Raw genomic sequence first — 18,382 nt, 5'->3', positions numbered from 1 at the left:
TAAAGACTCAAGTCCTCTTTCCAGACTTCACATTTTTTTTTTATAAGGAATTTTTTTTTAAATTTTTTTTAAAGAGAGAGAGAGAATTTTAATATTTATTATTTTTTAGTTTTCGGCGGACACAACATCTTTGTTTGTATGTGGTGCTGAGGATCGAACCCGGTCCACACGCATGCCAGGCGAGCGCGCTACCGCTTGAGCCACATCCCCAGCCCCAGACTTCACATTATCCAGCTGGTAACTGTCAGAATCTAGGAAACGAGTTATTTTTTTACCTTCTCTAAAAGTGTGAGGAATATTCTTACACTTGAATTGGTTGGGATAAGGACTTTGGGAGAAAGAGAATAAAAGGATGACAATTAATTATCCCTTATAGTACTTCCCTTGTCTCACTTATTTCTTTGGACAATTTATTTTCAAAGTTGGGAGCAAACACAGAGAATCTTGTGCTCATCAGGCAAGTATTTTATCACTAAGGTATACCCCGCAATCTGGAGATCACTTATTTCTTTTATCTTAACAGCTTATATGTAGACAATTGACAAAGCACAGTTCCACTTTCTCATTAGTTCTCCTAACAACCCAGTAGACGAGTATTTTAAAATCAATCTAGATGAGCCTCAGAGGGTTGGTTGCCTAGTCCTATGGACTTTCTGTCATCATCCCTGCTCAATCTCCCTGCACAAGGCTCCAGATCTTACATTATCCTAGCCATTGCTAAGCATCTGTGCTCTTAAGTTCTGTTACGCTAGAGTGACAGAGAGACAAGAGTCATTTAAGGACTACAGACAAGATGTAATTTTCCTTTTGGGAACAAATTTGAGTTAGTCATTTTTTAGACATTGTTTCTTTGTTATGCAACCTGAGAAAATGAAATAGTGGGCCTTAAAAACAGTATCTTACCAATATTGAGTACGCACCATGATAGCACATTATCTAGAATGCATGAGGCACTGGGTTCAATCCTCAGCACATGTTAATTAATATAATTAATTAATTATTAATGATAATAAAGATATTGTGTTCATCAAAAAAAAAAAAAAAAAAAAAAGACTAGACACATTACTCACTTTATCTTACTTACCTATTAAACCCAGGCCCTTCACCACCACAATAGATATTTAATGAAAGGAAGCCAGCTGCTTAAGGCCATATAGCTTCTATGTTCCCATGTCAAAGATTCAAACCTCAGTTTCCAGCTCTACAATCTGTAGTATATTGTGCTACATTGCCCAACAAACACAGCTCTTGGGATTCCATGGTTTGTTAAAGTTTTTAAAAATACCCAACACAACACGGAAGTTCTTAAGCAGGGGTAAGTTATGTTAGAGAGGGGAGGGTGGGAGGTGGGTCTGCTATCCAGCCAATTTTCTCATGTTTACAGTACCTTACTTCTCTAAAATGAAACTAAGTTTCAGAAAGAAAGATGGGGGCAATGTGAGCCAATGAAGTAACAGGCTGATTGGAAGGTAGCCCAAGAAGGTCTGCCTTCTGAGGTTTCCAAGCAACACATGTAAACAGTACAGGATCATGGCCACCAACTACAGTGCCAATCAGGTAAGTTCTTTCTCCACTTCTCTAACATTAAATTTTGCCTTCCCAATTCTATCTTTGGCCTGGCTTCTCCCATAGGATTCTGATTTTTGAACAGACAGCTGACAGTGGGCTGATTGGGAGGGTCCAGAGATAAGCAAAAGGTGTCTCTGGGTTCAATTTGTAAGATGTAAACCAGAGGTCAGAATTCTTTTCAGTAACTGGTCAGAAAGTAAATATTTTAGGCTTTGCTGCCAAGTAGCAAAGTCAAGAATATTATGTAGACACTTATAAGAGAAATACTTCTCTGTAAAATTTTTAGCAAAATTCAAAACATAAAAACTGAGCACATCTTTTTTTTCTAATACTAATGAAAAAAATGGAATTCTTTCAGGGTAAGAAAATATTTTGCTTAATTGGTATTAATAGTGTTCCATTTTGGCAAATCAATTGCAAACATTTGTCTAAATCATTCTTAGCTCTCAGGCCATCCAAATACAGGTAGTGATGTGGATTTAGCCCATAAGACATAGTTCACCAACTCTTGGTCAGCACTGCTCAATAAAAGAGTGAGAGTCACAAATATAATTTCAAATTTTCTAGTAGCTACATGAAAATTAAAAATAATTTCAGTGTTGTAATTTAACCCAATTTAAATCTAAAATATTTGAACATCTAATCAGTATTTTTAAGTTATATTCAGATATTTTATTGTACTATGTCTTCAAAGTCCTTTATATTTAAAAAGCTCTCGATTTGGACTAGTCATATTTCAAGTGCTCAATTGCTACTTGTTGCAAGCCCTTAGTTTTAAAATCTAAAGAACTATGTTTAATGCTGGGCATGATGGCATAGGCCTCTAATCCCAGCAATTCAGGAGGGGCCTATTCATCATTTCCTAGGTTTGGGGCTTGTTTTTCTTTTTAAAGCCATGCTGAGGATTGAACCCAGGACCTCTCACATGCTAAACAATCCCTCTCCCGCTAAGCCTATATCAGCCCAAGCTTGGAAACTTTTAACTTGATACGAATTCTCATTTGTCTCTACAGTATGAAAAAGCTTTCTCACCTAAGATTCTGCAGAACTGGTCTCCTGCCAAACCAACAAAAGAGGTATACCATGTTTGTTATGATCCTTTACATTATGCTCTCTGTAATCCTATCACCCCTTTTTAGTCTTCTCTAAACTTCCTGTCCTCTACTCCCCAAACTCTAGTTCAAGCTCCTCAGATATATCCTCCCTCTATTGTACTAATAAGCATTTCTCTCTTCCACCTCTACCCCAGAAAATCTCTTCCCATGAAGGCTACACCCAGATTATCGCCAATGATCGTGGTCATCTGTTGCCTTCAGTGCCCCGTTCCAAGGTGAGATACCCATCTCCATTCTTATCAAGAAAGGTTAAAGAACTGAGGCATAGAACTGGGAGACTGCAGGCACTCTCTTAAGAAATTAAAGTTCAATTTAATTCATGTTTTGAGTATGCCAAACTCCCAGCTAGTTTATCTACTAGGAAAGAGTTGTGCTTAGCATACGAATCTATAAGCAGATGAATGAACTGTATAAACAAATGTCCTTGGGTGATGATACTTGGGGGACTCTTGATCCTCTTAGCCTAAGGATACAGAATTTAGAAGGAAAATGTTGAAAAAAATTCCTAATTGAGGGAGAGGGAAAAGGCAGGGGAGGGATTATGCTTTTAGCCTTGTTTCATTACCATGCACTCCCTAAGGAAGAAAGAAGACAAACAAAGGTCCTACCAATAGGAATTTACAGGCAGTGAAAAGCCTTGAAGAATCCCTTTTCCTTTTAGGTAAGTCCCTGGGGTACTTTCATGGGCACCTGGCAAATGCCTCAGAAGATACCTCCTGCTCGAGTGACCTTGACTTCCCGAACAACTGCTGGTGCTGCCTCCCTCACTGAATGGATACAGAAAAATCCTGATTTACTCAAGGCCTGTAATGGGTTGCGTCCTGAAATCTTAGGCAAGGTATTTATTCTTCCTACTTAACCTGAAATCCCATCACCTCCAACCTCAAAAAATGTCTATTGTTATGCCAACATTGTCCCAGCAGGGGGAACTCTAACCATTCAATCTTGTCTAGTCCCTAATCACTTTCTGAGGCCTGAAGGGGAGGTTAGGAGAACCAAATTTTTATTTGAAACCTACCAAGCATGGTGGTGCAGCTACAGGGGAGGCTGAGACAGGAGAACTGCAGTTGAAGTCCTATCTGGGCAATTTAGCAAGACTGTCTCAAAATAAAAATAAAAAGAACTGGGAATGTAGCTCAGTGGTAAAGCACCCTTGGGTTCAATCCCTAATGCATGTGTACACAGACGCACACACAATCAGAAACCCAACTTTCTGCCCATGGTAGGGGAATAAGGGAGTCAGGATTCTGAGGTGGATTGGGAATATTCTGGGCCTCACCAGAAACATGTCTGTTCTATTCTCCTCTCAACAGCCCAATGATCCAGAGAGTCAGAAGAAACTCAGGACGAAGTCTATCACAAAGACTGTACAACATGTACCAAGTCCAACCATAATTCCAAACTTTATAGCTACCAATCCTAATCCCTCAGATCAACCCCATAGCCCACATCCCTCTGCAGGTCATACTCCAGGTCCCCAAAGCCCAGTTAACTCTCTTAATAGTCCACCTAGAAGTGCAGGTATGCTGGAACACTGAGAGATAACTGAGATACAGAAATATACTTAGATTGAGTAAAGTAACCAAAAACACCTAGTCCAAAATGTGGAACAGAGAAATTTAAACCCAGAGTAAAGGCAAATTTAAATAATAAATATTGTTTGTTGAATCTTTTACTGATTTGGATTTTCTCTTTTTTTTTTCCCCCTTATGGTGCTAAGGATTGAGTCCAGGGCCTCTCATATGATAAGCAAGGCCTCTACCAAATAGCTACATGCCCAGGACCCGGCAGTATGGCTGCCTCATGTAACCCATAATTGTAGAGGTGAAAAAAAATTTACAATGGTTTGGGGTGCAAACATTTCCACAAGACTTGAGTTAGTTATACTCAGAAATGACCAAGAGAAAACTGGCTTAATTTTATAGCAAAAGGGAAGAACCTCAAAAAATCCATTCTTGCCCTTTATTTTTCATTCTACTTCAAAATCTTAAGTAAAATATATAGAGAGTATGTTTGAAGAAGGTGACAAGGAAAGATATGGAGGGGCTAAAGGTATATCCCAGTGGCAGAGTGCTTGCCTAACATGTGAGGCCCTGGGTTCACCACAACTAGAAACAACAAAAAGGGTATAGAAATCCAAAGTAGAAGACATTATCCTTATCTAAGCAAAATTATACAGTTTGGAAACTTAAGTATGGAAATGATTAGAAGACACAAGAAAAATAAAATGAGGGAGCAAGTACAAATTTATGGTTGAAAAACAATCATGATGTCCTACTACTCGACTCATAAATAACTACACTGGTGACAAGCCACCAAAAAATTCAAGAAGTAGAGGCTAGGGATGTTGCTTAGTGGTAGAGCACTTACGTAGCATGTCCAAGGCTCTGGGTTCTATTCCCAGTATTGAAAAATGAAAGTCAAAAAGCCTCCGATCCATTTTGCAGATTCCAACATGCTTATCATTGACCCTGTTCTGCATCTTCCTGGCTGTTAAATTTAATGCCCTTGCCAATCCTTCCCCAGTTCCAAAGCCAAATCATTCCCTCATGAATACTCGTACCTCACTCAAAGGACAAAGTAGATGCGAGCTGGATTAAGCTGGAGGAAAGCTGCAAGACTTCCCAGAGTAAGGCTAGCAAAAAGGGGAAAGTGATCATTACTTAGATGGAAGACTGGGAACTGGGAGAGAAACTGTTAAGGTAGCAGTTTCCACTGTCTTAAGCCCTTCCTATCCAACTGACACCAGTTAGAGGTCACTGTTATTCCTCTCCTACCCTCAGGATTAACTAGTTGGCCAACAAGAGCCATCTCTTTCCAGGCAGTGACAAAAGCTTGTAGTATCAGTTACTTGGAGGCCAAGGCAGGAGGATCCCAAGTTCAAAAACTAGCCTCAGCAATTTAACAAGGCCCTAAGCAACTTAGCAAGACCCTGTCTCAAAATAAAAAGGGATGGGGATGTGGCTCATTGGTTGAGTGCCCCTGGGTTCAGTCCCTAGTACCAAAAACAAACAAGACAAAACAAAACCCCAAAATTTGCAGACTATCAAAACAGAACTTCTGCCAAGGGATTTAGGGGCCCAAAGGCCAGACATTTATGGGTTATAAAAGCATTAAATCTAACCATTATATACATATATGGGGGGCCCCTCAGATTTCAATACCCTCTTGACCCCCTAAATCTTAGGTCATCATCCCTTAGCTGGTCCTATGGTGGGAAAATTTGCTGAACTGTAATAATGAGGCATATAATTCTCAATAGGATTTTGGAGCCTTTAATAACCTAAAAGTTCTGCACATGCTTAGCTTCTTTTCCTTTTCTGTGGAGGCTTCTCTGTGATATTTGAATCTCTGGCTAATCAAATTTTCAATCCATGAAAATTTCTAAGTGGTCAGTTGTAGGGTCCCTCCTGGGAAAATTCACTAGTGGGTATAAATGCCTGAGACCTGAGGGAGGTAAAGGAAAAGTAATTCTCTTGGTTTCCTTAGATTTCAAGGAGAGTCAGAGATAAAATGAGTGTTTTAATTCAGTTTCAGAAAAAGATAATACATGAACTTGGATTAGAAAACATGACATTAAAAGGTTTGCTTTTCCAGAAATGCAAAAACAAAACAAAAACCTTCATTGAAGTTGATGATAATTTTCTTGATCTTCCTCTTGCTATATATCTTCTTCCCGAAATATCTACTCCAAGAACCAACTCACCCTCTTTATCTCCATGTAGCTGGGCCTGGATAATTCCCTACTCCTACCTATCTCCTTTCAGTCACACTGTGTGGGTGCTAAAGGCCCTGGGCTCTGACCAATGAACAGAACTGTCCTTTAAGCCAGCAACCCACAGGCAGTGGCACCCAAAGCCTCACCCCCAGTTCCCAGGGCAGAGGCTACAGAGCTGGCATTGTTTCCACTGTCTTGGGAAGAAGGAGCCAAACGCTGACCCTCAGCACAAATCAAAGTCCAACATGGAAAGAGAATAAGGGCTCCTTGGCTCAGAGTAGGCTGTGAGCTGTGGGCAGGAAAAGGGAGTTTTTGCAGCCACTCCATCATTAGAAACAAGGGGAAAACTGGACCTTTTTCTACTATTGTGGTTCTACAAGCTACTCTTCTGAGTTCCAAAGGGATCTGCAAGCACAAAAGGATTTAAACACATTAGGAGAACTTTGTTCACTGGAGATAAGAGTGACTGACAAACAGGAAAGTAAATCAATGTAATAATTTGTAGGAAGATGATGCTGGGAACTTCAGTCTTCACATGGCTGCCAGCCCCAGAGAGGACAATACAGTAAGAACTAAGACGACCACTCCAGACTGGTAGAGTTGGGTAATCTTCAGGCCTTTTCCTAGGTCCCACATCTGTAGAAAAAGGAAAACAAAATTAAAAAAAAAAAATAAAAAAATCCCCCTCCTCCCCCAGTACCCAAGAACCTGGTCATAGCAACTTTCTCAAAAACAAATTATCTATTGGAATAGGCACCTCCTTTCTGCGTGGGGAAAAGCACTTACATCTTAAGGTTTGACCTTTACTCTTCTCAATATGGTACTTAAAATCCACTTATCCCAATGACAGAAAATCAAGTCCCACTGTGTGGTGGTGGTAAAAAGAGTATTCTCTAGAACTGCCACAGAACCTTCATACAAAAGCTTCCCCACAGAACAGATAAACCTTTTTCTCCTGTCAACATATGTAGACCACATAGATCAGTGTTTACTGAACTGTGTTTCTCCACAACTTGTTCTGCATAATGTTGTAAGGCATTATATTGAGTGGGGGGAAGTTCCATGGTCATATAAATCTGACAAACATTTAACTGAAAGACTCTCAATTTATTAATGTGTACCGATAATCTTGAAAAGGGGGATACAATATTCATGTATGGTCAATCACAAAATTCCTTTTAAGAACATCTATCAGAGTATTGGTATTTTAAAGAATACTCTGGGATCTAAAATACCGTTTTTCAATTTTGTTTTGACTATGACTCTACTAATATCTTCCAAATTGGAACCAGGTAGAACTCTGTGTATAATATACCAAAAGTTCATGAAACAACAAATATTTACCCACACTAATGTGTACTGCATTTTATATTTTCTATTTTGGGTGGTAGTAACTCACTAAATTTTCTACCCACCTAGTTGAAACCACACTTTAAAAAACACTAGTCTAAGTTGGGCACAGTGGCACACTCCTGTAACCCCAATGAGGCAAGAGGATTCAAGTTCAAGGATAGCCTCAACAATTTAGTGAGGCCCTTGGCAATTTAGTGAGCCCCTACTCAAAAGAAAAAAGACTAGGGATGTGACTCAGTGGTAAAGTGCTCCTGGATTAAATCCCCAGTACCTAAATAAATAAATATATGAGTCTAGATTCTTGTACTCTAGGAATATTAACATATTACACTCTAAATTACTATAAGAGTCCCTGGGGGAAAAAGTAAAAGTTTGCCCACAGTCTGAATTTTATAGACTCGTATAAAATTGATTAAACTGGAGTCACTTTGGGGAAAAATTGTAGAGAGACCCAGAAAGAAAAAAAAAACAAGATGAAAACATTCCTTTACCTACACCCCCAATTATGTTCTACCTAAACCAGATTAGGAGTCAAGCAGATTACATAGTATCTGTAAGCTGTTTTGCTTACAGAGGCACAGTATTGAGTCCTACCGGGTGGTGGGTAGTAGGAAGGATATTCTCTATGATGTTCCTACTCTTTGACACCAATATCTTTCTTCAATCCCCAATTAGATCTTCCAACAAGGTAAATACCAAGCTCAGAGGCCAAACACTAAACACTGCCACAGGAAATAGTTAAAATCCTGAATCATACTCAGAGCTAGTACTTTTTAGAAGAAAAATTTTAAATTTAAAGGCTTAAGAAAAGCCTTTAGGCCAGGTACAATGGCACATGCCTGTAATCCCAGTGGCTCGGGAGACTGAGGCAGGAGGACTGCAAGTTCAAAGCCTCAGCAATTTAGCAAGACTCTGTGTCAAAATAAAAAAGGGCTGGAGATGTGGCTCAGTGGTTGAGCACCCCTGGGTTCAATTCCCAGTACAAAGAAGAAAAAATTAAAAAAAAATAAAAATGAAAAACCTTTAGGTTCATACATCTCTTACCAAAAAAAATTCCTCTCATATGCAGGAACCAGGGCAGAAAAGTCCTGAGTTCGGGAATTCTGTAAAACCTCTCTCCTTGTAACAGTGGTACACTTTATGCTTTGAATATAGCCCTTGCTGCTCTGCCACTGTAACTTATTTTTAAAATTGTTTCTTTCTCTTCCTCTCACCCTGCTCCTCCCTAATCTCTCCCCCTTCCTAATCTCAGGGCAAACAGAATTACCTTTCTTCCCCATCCCAGGCAGTTATCTGTCCCTGAGTACATACCCACCATAGGAACAAAGTAATCCAGACTTTGGGGATGGTACCAGAAGATCTCAGAAATGACTATCTCCCAAATGAACAAGTGAATTACAACTCCAGACAGAGAACACATGGAATGGCAGCCTTTGAATCACCACTTTAAAAGCCTCCTGTTCCTGATGATGGGCAGAATCACAGCCTTTGGGACAGGAATCCCCTGTTTCTCCTTTGCTAGCAAAGCAATAGACCTTTTTCCTTTTTCTCAAAACTGTGTCCTCATTACTGGATTGGTATCAGACACAAGAACTGAGCTTTTGGCAACATCCCTTCCCTCTCCTTCTCACCAGGGTGTGGATGGAGGAAGCTGATCAGGGATTTTCTTTAGAGAGCTTTGTTCCTTGGAATAAGAAGTCATTAATGGAAATGCCCTTCCTCCCCACTAACTTTCCCTCAGGGAAGTGAAAAGTCATTTTAAATCAAACCAAACACTACCCTAGGGAACAGTTAATAGATACATTTAATTTAATAGGTCATTAAGTCTGTTTTATTTATTTATTTTTCTTTTATTCCATTGAACCACCTATAGGAAATCTGACAAGTGCTGCATCTCTCTAAGACTCTAATGTGAAAGGCAAAAGCATCTACCTGACACTTGGCTCAGGTTTAAATGTAATGGAAAACCAGATTTTTTATTGTTTTGTGGTACTACGGAATGGACCCAGCTCATTCTGCAACTGAGCATTACATCCCTAGTTGTTTTTATTTTTTATTTTGACATAGGGACTTGCTAAATTGTACAGGTTGGCTTTGAACTTGCAATCCTTCTGCCTTGGTCTTCAGAGGAGATGGAATTACAGATGAAAAGAAAATTTTAATTGTCTTTTTTGGGGAAGGATACAAGACTAGGAGTAGGGAAACTGACTTAAAAAGCTTAATTCCTATATTTATTGATTATTTTGGGCATTGGGCATTGATTGAGGTTCTCTACTACTGAGCTAGATCCCCAGTACTTTCTATTTTTTTTTATTTTGAGATAGGGTCTTGCAAAGTTGCTGAGGCTGGCCTCAAACTTGGGATCCTTCTGCTTCAACTCCCTAAATTGTTGCTGGGATTACAGGTGTGCACCACTGCACCCAACCCTCTTCATTTTCTCCATGAGAAGGACAGAAACACCTGTTCTGAATTGACACCAAGGCCATATAGGAGGCAACATGAACAGTCTACAGTCCACTAATAAAAGATTCTTAAACCCAAGATAAAAATCTGGAATCCATGGCACCCAGTTTCTGTTAAAGTTGCCCCATTCTATATAATCACTCAAAAACAACAAAAACAGTTAATATAATTTAATGTCAAGCTAACAAAAGCTAATATAAAAAGACTTGTCACTTTGTGTTGACAGGAATGGTAAACTGAAAGCAGCAACCATGTTCACTTAACTTATAATTGACATCCCCAGTATTTTTTACAGTGCTTGGCACCTAACAGGTACCAATTCATATTTATATAATAAATATGCTCCTATGCCAGATGAATGATTTGGCTTCAGGAGTCTCTTTTAATTATATTTTTCTTAAAACTGGAAGAATTCATACTGACAGCCTGCGAGTTCCTGCCTGGACTATACCTGATAAGGAATGCTGAGGAGGTCTTATTTAACTTTCCCCCAGAGGACCTTGAGTGAAGGTCCAGCACAACTAACCTTAAGAATAGCACTGAGGGTTTAAAGTATTGCTCAGTTGGTACAGCATGTATGCTTAGAATGTGTGAGGCTCTATGTTCAAGCCCCAACATCAAAAAAGAAAAGAAAGAAGAGCACTAAACTCAACAATGAGGATCCTCTCAGCCTCCCCACTCCCATCACTCAGAAAACAAGCAAATCCATAATCAACTTACCAAGTGTCGAATTCCATTCCAGGTGTGATACATGAGAGGGAAAACAAGTGCAAATTTAGCTGTGTGGATCAGTGATGGTCCCAGACCCAGGGATTTCACAAATTCCAAATATGACTCGAAGTTTCCAGGGAGCAACAGGGCTGACAAGCCAAAGAGGTAGACCCCTAAGAAGAAACAAAGAGCCCATCACAACTGCATACCAGTTACAAGTAACATCCTGGAACCTTATACAACTTTGAAATACATGTTCAAGTTTACAGTGGCAGATTGGTTAAGATGCAACCTGATGGTAATCTCAATACAAAGTTTTCTTTTTAACCTGTGTATTTGGTACTAGGGATTGAACCCAGGGCACTCTTCCACTGAGCTACAAACCCAGCCTTTTTTTTATTTCATTTTGAGAAAGGGTCTTGCTAAATTGCCCAGGCAGGCCTCAAACTTGAGATTCTCCTGCCTCAGCCTTGGATATTGGTACAGGCCACTATGCCTGGCACATTGCAGTATGTTTAGTAGATTATTCCTCCTTTCAACATCCTGCTTTATAACAACCTTTCCTGACAGAAGTAGTCCTCTTGCTGTATCATCATGTCAGTAAGAAAGACGGTGTATTTTCTCCAAGGAAAGGAGCAAAAAAAAAAATCAAGTGACTTGGGAGGCTGAGGCAGGGGGACCATGAGTTTGAGGCCAGCCTCAGCAATTTAGCAGGACCCTGTCTCAAAATTAAAAATTAAAAGAGCTGGGGATATAACTCAGTGATAAAACACCCCTGGGTTCAATCCCTAGTACTATTAAAAAAATTTTTAACTCAAAATGGATCATAAACCTAATTGTTATATAATTAAAATATAAAACTCCTGCAATCCATATGTCTGATGAGAAACTTTTTTTAAATGTACAGACATTTATCAGACGGTATTCCTTTTTATTTTGTACTGGGAATTGAACCCAGGGGTGCTTTATCACTATATCCTCAACCTTTTTTATTTTGAGACAGGGTCTTGCTAAGTTGCTTAGAGTCTGGCTAAATTGTTGAAGCTGGCTTCAAACTGGTGACCCCCCTGCCTGAGTTTCCTGAATTGCTGGAGATTACAAGCATGTGTCACTGCGCCCAGATATTTGGTGGTATTCTTTTTTTTTTTTTTTTTTAATATTCATCCTTTAGTTCTCGGCGGACACAACATCCTTGTTTGTATGTGGTGCTGAGGATCGAACCCGGGCCGCACGCATGCCAGGCGAGCGCGCTACCGCCTGAGCCACATCCCCAGCCCCTTGGTGGTATTCTTGAGACCAATACTTGGAAGGAAAAGAAGCAGGATTTGGCAAGTTTAATAATTAAAAATAATTTACTTGGACCTTTATCCAGAATATATAAAGAACTCTTTTTTTTTTTTTTTTTTTTTGGTACTGGGGATTGAACCCAGAGGGGCTTTACCACTGAGCCACATCCCTAGCCCTTTTTATTTTTTGACACAGCAGCTCATTCATTTGCTTAGGGCCTCACTAAGTTACTGAGGCTGGCCTTGAATTTGCAATCCTCCTAAGTCAGCCTCCTGAGTTGCTGGCATTACAGATGTGCACCACTGTGCTGGGCTTAGAAACCCAAGCATTTATTTATATTTTGTAGTGCTGTGGATTGAGCCCAGGGCTTCACAAATGCAAGGCAAGCTCTCTACCACTGAGCTACACACACAAAAAAACAAAAATCCTGAGGCAGGAGTACTTCAAGGTCAAAGCCAGCCTCAGCAACTTAACAAGACCCTAAGCAACTTAGCAAGAACTTGACTAGAAATAAAATATAAAAAGGGCTGGGGGTGTAGCCCAGTGGTAAAGTGCCCCTGGGTTCAATCCTTAGTACCTAAATGAATAAATAAATAAGAAAACACTCCAAATGACTTATAATTAATGGATGTGTAAATTAAACATGATATGTCAATACCACAGAATATTATTCACCAATAAAAAGAAAAAAAGTAGGTCCATACTATTATATGAATAAACTTTGAAAACATGCTAAGTGAAAGAAACCAGTCATGAAGGACAATACATTATATAAAATGTTCAGAATAGGTAAGGGTATGGACCCAGAAAGCAGATAAGGGGTTGTATGGTTTGAGGAGGATGCGGTAAAGAGTGACTGCTAATCGATAATTAAGTTTCTTTGAGGAGTAATAAAAATATCCTAAAATTAATTTGTAGTACAACTCTGTGAATGTATAAAAATCACTTAATTATACATTTTAAATATGTAATTATTATGTGGTCTGCATAAAGCTCCACAAAGCTGTTAAAAGAAATAATCTCTTAGTTCCTATCCTTACATATTTCCCTCAGCAACTACAGAATGATTCTAAACAGTAGGATGAAAGGGCACACCTGCTGAAAATATATAGGGTTATTTTAATAAGCATTTACTGCTCCATTTCCACTCAAGGCCAAATAGTGGTTAGAATCATAACAATTCAACTACCAGGAACCGTCTGCTTTTTTTTTTTTTTTTTTTTTAATATTTTTTAGTTGTAGATGGACACAATACCTTTATTTTATTTATTTTTATGTGGTGCTGAAGATCAAACCCAGTGCCTCACACGTGTGAGGCAAGTGCTCTACCACTGAGCCATAACTCCAACCCAGGAGGAACCTTCTGATATTAATGTTATTGATATTGTTGTGCCAACTCCAAGTCTTAAGAGAACATGAAATATTCATAAATGGTAGGAAATGGAAAGCAGGACACAGAGAGTATGATTTTTAGAGGCTTGTTCTATTTTCACATGTAGCAGACATGTTCTCTTTTATTTCTTTGACACGTTTTTGTGGGGGGTACCAGAAATTGAACTCAGGGGCATTCAACCACTGAGCTGCAGCCACAGTCCTTTTTGGTATTTTATTTAGAGACAGGGTCTCACTGAGTTGATTAGTGCCTCGCTTTTGCTGAGGCTGGCTTTGAACTTGTGATCCTCCTGCCTCAGTCTCCCGAGCCTCTGGGATTACAGGTGTTTGCCATCGTGCCTGACTCACTGACACTTATTGAGGGCATACTATGTGCTAAATTTGTGAAAGGAAAACCAAGCCCTCATCTCTGACCTTAAGAAGCTTACAGTCGGGGGCTGGGGATGTGGCTCAAGGGGTAGTGCGCTCGCCTGGCATGTGTGCGGGCCAGGCTGGGTTCGATCCTCAGCACCACATACAAAACAAAGATGTTGTGTCTGCCGATAACTAAGAAAATAAATAAATATTAAAATTCTAAAAAAAAAAAAAAAGAAGCTTACTGTCTAGTAGATATATTTAAATACATCAACCTACAGTACAGAGAGATAAGCACTATAACAAAGGTATATGTGTGCACAGCATGTTATAAAATAAAAAGTAAAAGAATCAAAATCCATCTAGTAGGAGGGGGAGAATATCAGTATCTCCAAAGGCTTTTTCTCAGAGATTTACTCAAGCTAAGTTTTGAGGAAAAAATAGAAAGCTGGTAATTGGGGAGAGGCAGGATTTGATGTTCAATCATAAAGGTCCTTATGTGCTAAACTACAGAGTCTAAGTAGTCTTTTTGGTCAAGGATAACAAGTAGATTTCATCTTGGTGCCAGAATTCATCTCAGTTCCAATTTCTATCAATTAGCAATATCTGTCTAGAGTACAACAGTAAGAAGGCTTCTTAGGCCATATCATAGATAGAAAAACCTGCCATGGCCTCAGTAAGAGGGAGAGTTACTTGAGGCAAATATTGCCATAACTAATGGAACTGGAGAGTCATTAAGCTGGAGAATGATATGGTCAGAGAGGTCCTTTAAAAAGATAAACATGACATCAATGGGGGATAAATCAAAGGAGAGAAATAAGGTAGGAATTTTGAATAGAAAAACCATGTTAATTCTAAGTCTTAGTTGGTAAAGCTTAAATAGTTTAAATGGACAAAAAAACAGCTAAAAAAAGACTTAAAGGACTGCAGAAAGCCATCTGTGAAATACATGAGGATCTTCTCTGGGCGTGGTAACCAGGAGAGATAGACCTGGCACTAGAAACCTTCCATGGCTCTCTGATGTCAATAGATTGCCCAATGCACATGACCATTCCCTCCGCTCTGCTGGGACAGTTCCTCATAGTAGTTCAGGAGATGGGCATAACCCATTAGGAACTGAACAGCCCACTTTTAACCTTTTTTGGAAAAGGACATTCTATACAATCTCTTTGATGTTCCCCCATATAAATAAAGCAGGCGCATGCTCCATTTGATCTAGAAGCTCCATCAGTTTCATCAGCTTGCCTGTCCTGCCTCCACATTTGAAACTACTTTCTGTGTCCTGTGGTTTTTTTCCCCATTCTATTTCTCTTAGTTTTAATTTGTCAGCCAGCCCATTGCACCAAGGGGAAACCGCCGACAAAAAATGCAGGTTGTTTTTTAGTTAAGTTCACCTCAGTAGTATTTTTTAAATAAATTTAAAAAAATTTAGTTGTAGATGGACACAATACCTTTATTTTATTTATTTATGTGTTGCCGACGATCAAACACAGTGCCCCATGCATGCAAGGCAAGCGCTCTACCACTGAGCCATAACCCCAGCCCTCACCTCAGTAGTTTTGATATGCTTGGGGCTTGATATTGATTTGGGGAGGAGGGGGAAGATAGGTTTGTTTTAGAGTATGTTTATATACCAGGTGCTTAAGAAACATAAAAGTGAAGATGTTCAACAAGCAGCTAAAGGTCTAAAGCTAGCTGAGTTTTGATTTAAAAATATGAATTTGGGGATCATTTGCATGTAAGTGATAAGTGAGGTTTTAAAGTGTGGAAGGGGTAATTCAGGGAAAGTAGAGTTAAAAGAAAAATAGGCATAAAAGAAAAATAGGGCATGGTTGCACACACCTGTAATCCCAGAGACTCAAGAGGCCAAGGCAAGAGAATCCCAAGTTCAAGGCCAGCCTTAGCAATTTAGTGAGACCCTGTGTGGAGAAAGTGGTGACTTGGAATATGGTCTTTGTCTGCTTTGGAGCTGTGGCTGTACTTTTCTCTGGGAACTTTCTGTGTAAAGGTGCAGGGCAAGATTGCCCAGGAGCTATGGTAATGAAGCCCTGCCTGAGGAAGTTTTGGGTACTGAATAATAACATTCTTGACCTTGAGCTCAGACACAGCTGCTAGGGATACAGAATTCTGAACATAACAAGATAACCAGCATATCTTGCAAGTGGGGCAAACTTCAAGCCTGCTTGCTTTGCAGAAACTCTGGACAATGGGCTTCCTGGGTGCAGCAGGATAATAACAGGATGTTCCTAGCATTGCAACAGTAGAATAGCTACAATAATGTTTCTAGGTCTGTAACTTTTTAGTGCACAAAGAAAGAAACCCCTATGGTTTTAACTTCCTGATTATGAGACCCTATATAATAAACATGCTGAGCTAGCTCCGGGTCACTGGGTCACTGTTCCTCCATCAGAGGTCAGTATTCCACCTGGTTCCAGCTTTCTTTCTGTGTTTGTCTCTTAATCCCCCATCACCTCTTGCTGGTTTCTAGGGTTCAGCGGTGCAGGTTGCAGCAATCCTGTCTCAAAATAAATTTTTTTTTTTTTTAAAAGCTGGAGCTATGGCTCAGTGGTACAATATCCCTGGGTTCAATCCCCACTTCCACAAAAAAACAATACTGGCACTGGCAAAAAAAAAAAAAAAAAAAAAAAAAAAAAAAAAATTAAACCAGTGGAACAAAAAAAAACAGAGCCGAGAAATGAATCCATGAATATCCATGAATGTCTGAGGTCAACTATGATTTTTGACAAAGATGCCAAGAGTATATCATAGGAAAACAATAGTCTCTTCTTTAGTGTATATGTGAGAAGGGAGTGGTACTAGAGCCCAGGGATGCTTTACCACTGACCTACACCCTCAACCTTTTTTTTTTTTTTCTTTTTTAAAATAATTTTTTAGGACAGCATCTCATTGAATTGCTGAGGCTGGTCTTGAATTTCTGATCCTCCTGCCTCAATCTAGCAAGTCACTGGGATTACAGGGGCGTGCCACCACACCTGGCTAAAAATAGTTTCTTCTCGGGAAAACTGGATATCTACATGCAGAAGAGTAAAACTGACCCCTATATCACACCATATACAAAAATTAACTAATAATTATACCAAGCTAAAAAGCTTCTGCACGCAAAGGAAATAACAGTGTGAAAAGATAACTTATGGGGACTGAGAGAAAATATTTACAAGCCATACATTTTATAAGATTAATATTCAAAATATAAGGAACTCAAACAATTTAATAGCAAAACCCAAAAAAACCAATTTAAAAAATGGCCAAGAATCCTGAATATATATTTTTCAAAAGAAGACATACAAAATGGCTAACAGATACATGCAAAACTGTACCACATTGTTAATCATTAAGGAAATGCAAATCAGTCACACGGTCAGAACAGCTACTGGCAAAAAAGAGGAAAGAAAAGTTTCTCGAGGATGTGGAGAAGAGGGAACCCTTGTACACTATTGGAAGGAATGCAAATTGCATAGCCATTATGCAAAACTGCTTGGCAGTTCTTCAAAAAACTAAAAATAAAAATTTCATATGACCTAGCAATCCTACTTCTGAGTATTTATTTACCCCAAAGATTTTAAATCAGTTTTTTAAAGAAATGTCTGCCCTCCATTGTTTACTGCAGCACTATTTACAATTGTCAAGTAATGAAATCAAACTAAGTATCCATCAACAGGTAAATGGTTAAAGATGAATGATTAAAGAAAACCTCTCTCTCTCTCTCTCTCTCTCTCTCTCACACACACACACACAGACACACAGACACACACACACACATTGGAATACTACTCAGCCTTCAAAAAGAAAATTCTATAATTTGTGACATGGATGGAACTGGAGAATATTAAACTAAATGAAACAAGCCAGGCATAGAAAGACAAATGGTGTGTATTCTCATTGATTTGTGTAAAATAATCAAACTCAAAGAAGCAGATAGTAAAATGGTGGTTATAGAGACTGGGTTGTAAGGGGAGTAGGGTCATGATGGTCAAAGGATACAGAATCTCAGAAGGAATAGTTTTTATTTTTTATTTTTCAGCTTTATTGCAAACGTGTTCAATAAAAAAAATAATAATAGTGTATTGTATTGTACATCTCAAAACTGCTAAAAAAAAAAAAAAAAGCCAAAATCTTATCAAGGAAATTTAGGTGAACTCCAGGTGATATGCTTGGAATTGTAAAAAAAATTTTTTTCCTTCTTTTGGTACCAGGGATTAAACCCAAGACACTTAACCACTAAGCCACATACATCCCCAGCCGCCCTGCTCCTTTTTTATTTTTTTGGTACTGGGAATTGAACTCAGTGGCACTCAACCACTGAGCCACATCCCAGCCCTATTTTGTATTTTATTTAGAGACAGGGTCTCAACATGCTTGACCACTGTAGTTTGGGTCACAACTCTTTTGCTGTTTTTGT

General features: G+C 39.1%; 2 protein-coding genes across 2 annotated transcripts in view; one reads left to right on the top strand and one right to left on the bottom strand.

Annotated features, from left to right (window-relative positions):
* The first annotated feature begins 1,474 nt into the window (after nucleotides 1-1,474).
* Nucleotides 1,475-4,222, top strand: Cfap126 (cilia and flagella associated protein 126). The gene is made up of 5 exons (XM_077110054.1): nucleotides 1,475-1,557; nucleotides 2,583-2,645; nucleotides 2,819-2,899; nucleotides 3,346-3,522; nucleotides 3,998-4,222. Exons 1-5 carry the CDS (start codon nucleotides 1,531-1,533, stop codon nucleotides 4,220-4,222), a joined length of 573 nt encoding a protein of 190 aa, XP_076966169.1. The 5' UTR covers nucleotides 1,475-1,530.
* Nucleotides 4,223-6,824: 2,602 nt separating this feature from the next.
* Nucleotides 6,825-18,382, bottom strand: part of Sdhc (succinate dehydrogenase complex subunit C) — a 43,054-nt gene continuing 31,496 nt past the window's right edge. The window contains exons 5-6 of the mRNA XM_077109868.1: nucleotides 10,939-11,102; nucleotides 6,825-7,038 (exon numbers count right to left, since the gene is read on the bottom strand). Of these exons, the coding sequence (XP_076965983.1) occupies nucleotides 6,934-7,038; nucleotides 10,939-11,102 (269 nt within the window). The 3' untranslated portion in view covers nucleotides 6,825-6,933. The remainder of the gene's footprint in view (nucleotides 7,039-10,938; nucleotides 11,103-18,382) is intronic.

The sequence above is a fragment of the Callospermophilus lateralis genome, chromosome 7, assembly GCF_048772815.1.
Source record: "Callospermophilus lateralis isolate mCalLat2 chromosome 7, mCalLat2.hap1, whole genome shotgun sequence".
Lineage (NCBI taxonomy): Eukaryota > Metazoa > Chordata > Mammalia > Rodentia > Sciuridae > Callospermophilus > Callospermophilus lateralis.
The sequence above is the reverse complement of the archived record's forward strand: the minus strand, read 5'-3'. Positions and strand labels throughout refer to the sequence as shown.

Excerpts from the sequence above, each read along its gene's own strand:
- Cfap126 (XM_077110054.1), top strand. The coding sequence starts at position 1,531 with ATGGCCACCAACTACAGTGCCAATCAG. Across the intron at positions 1,558-2,582 it reads CCAACTACAGTGCCAATCAG|TATGAAAAAGCTTTCTCACC; the intron begins GTAAGTTCTTTC and ends TTGTCTCTACAG. Across the intron at positions 2,900-3,345 it reads CTTCAGTGCCCCGTTCCAAG|GTAAGTCCCTGGGGTACTTT; the intron begins GTGAGATACCCA and ends TTTTCCTTTTAG.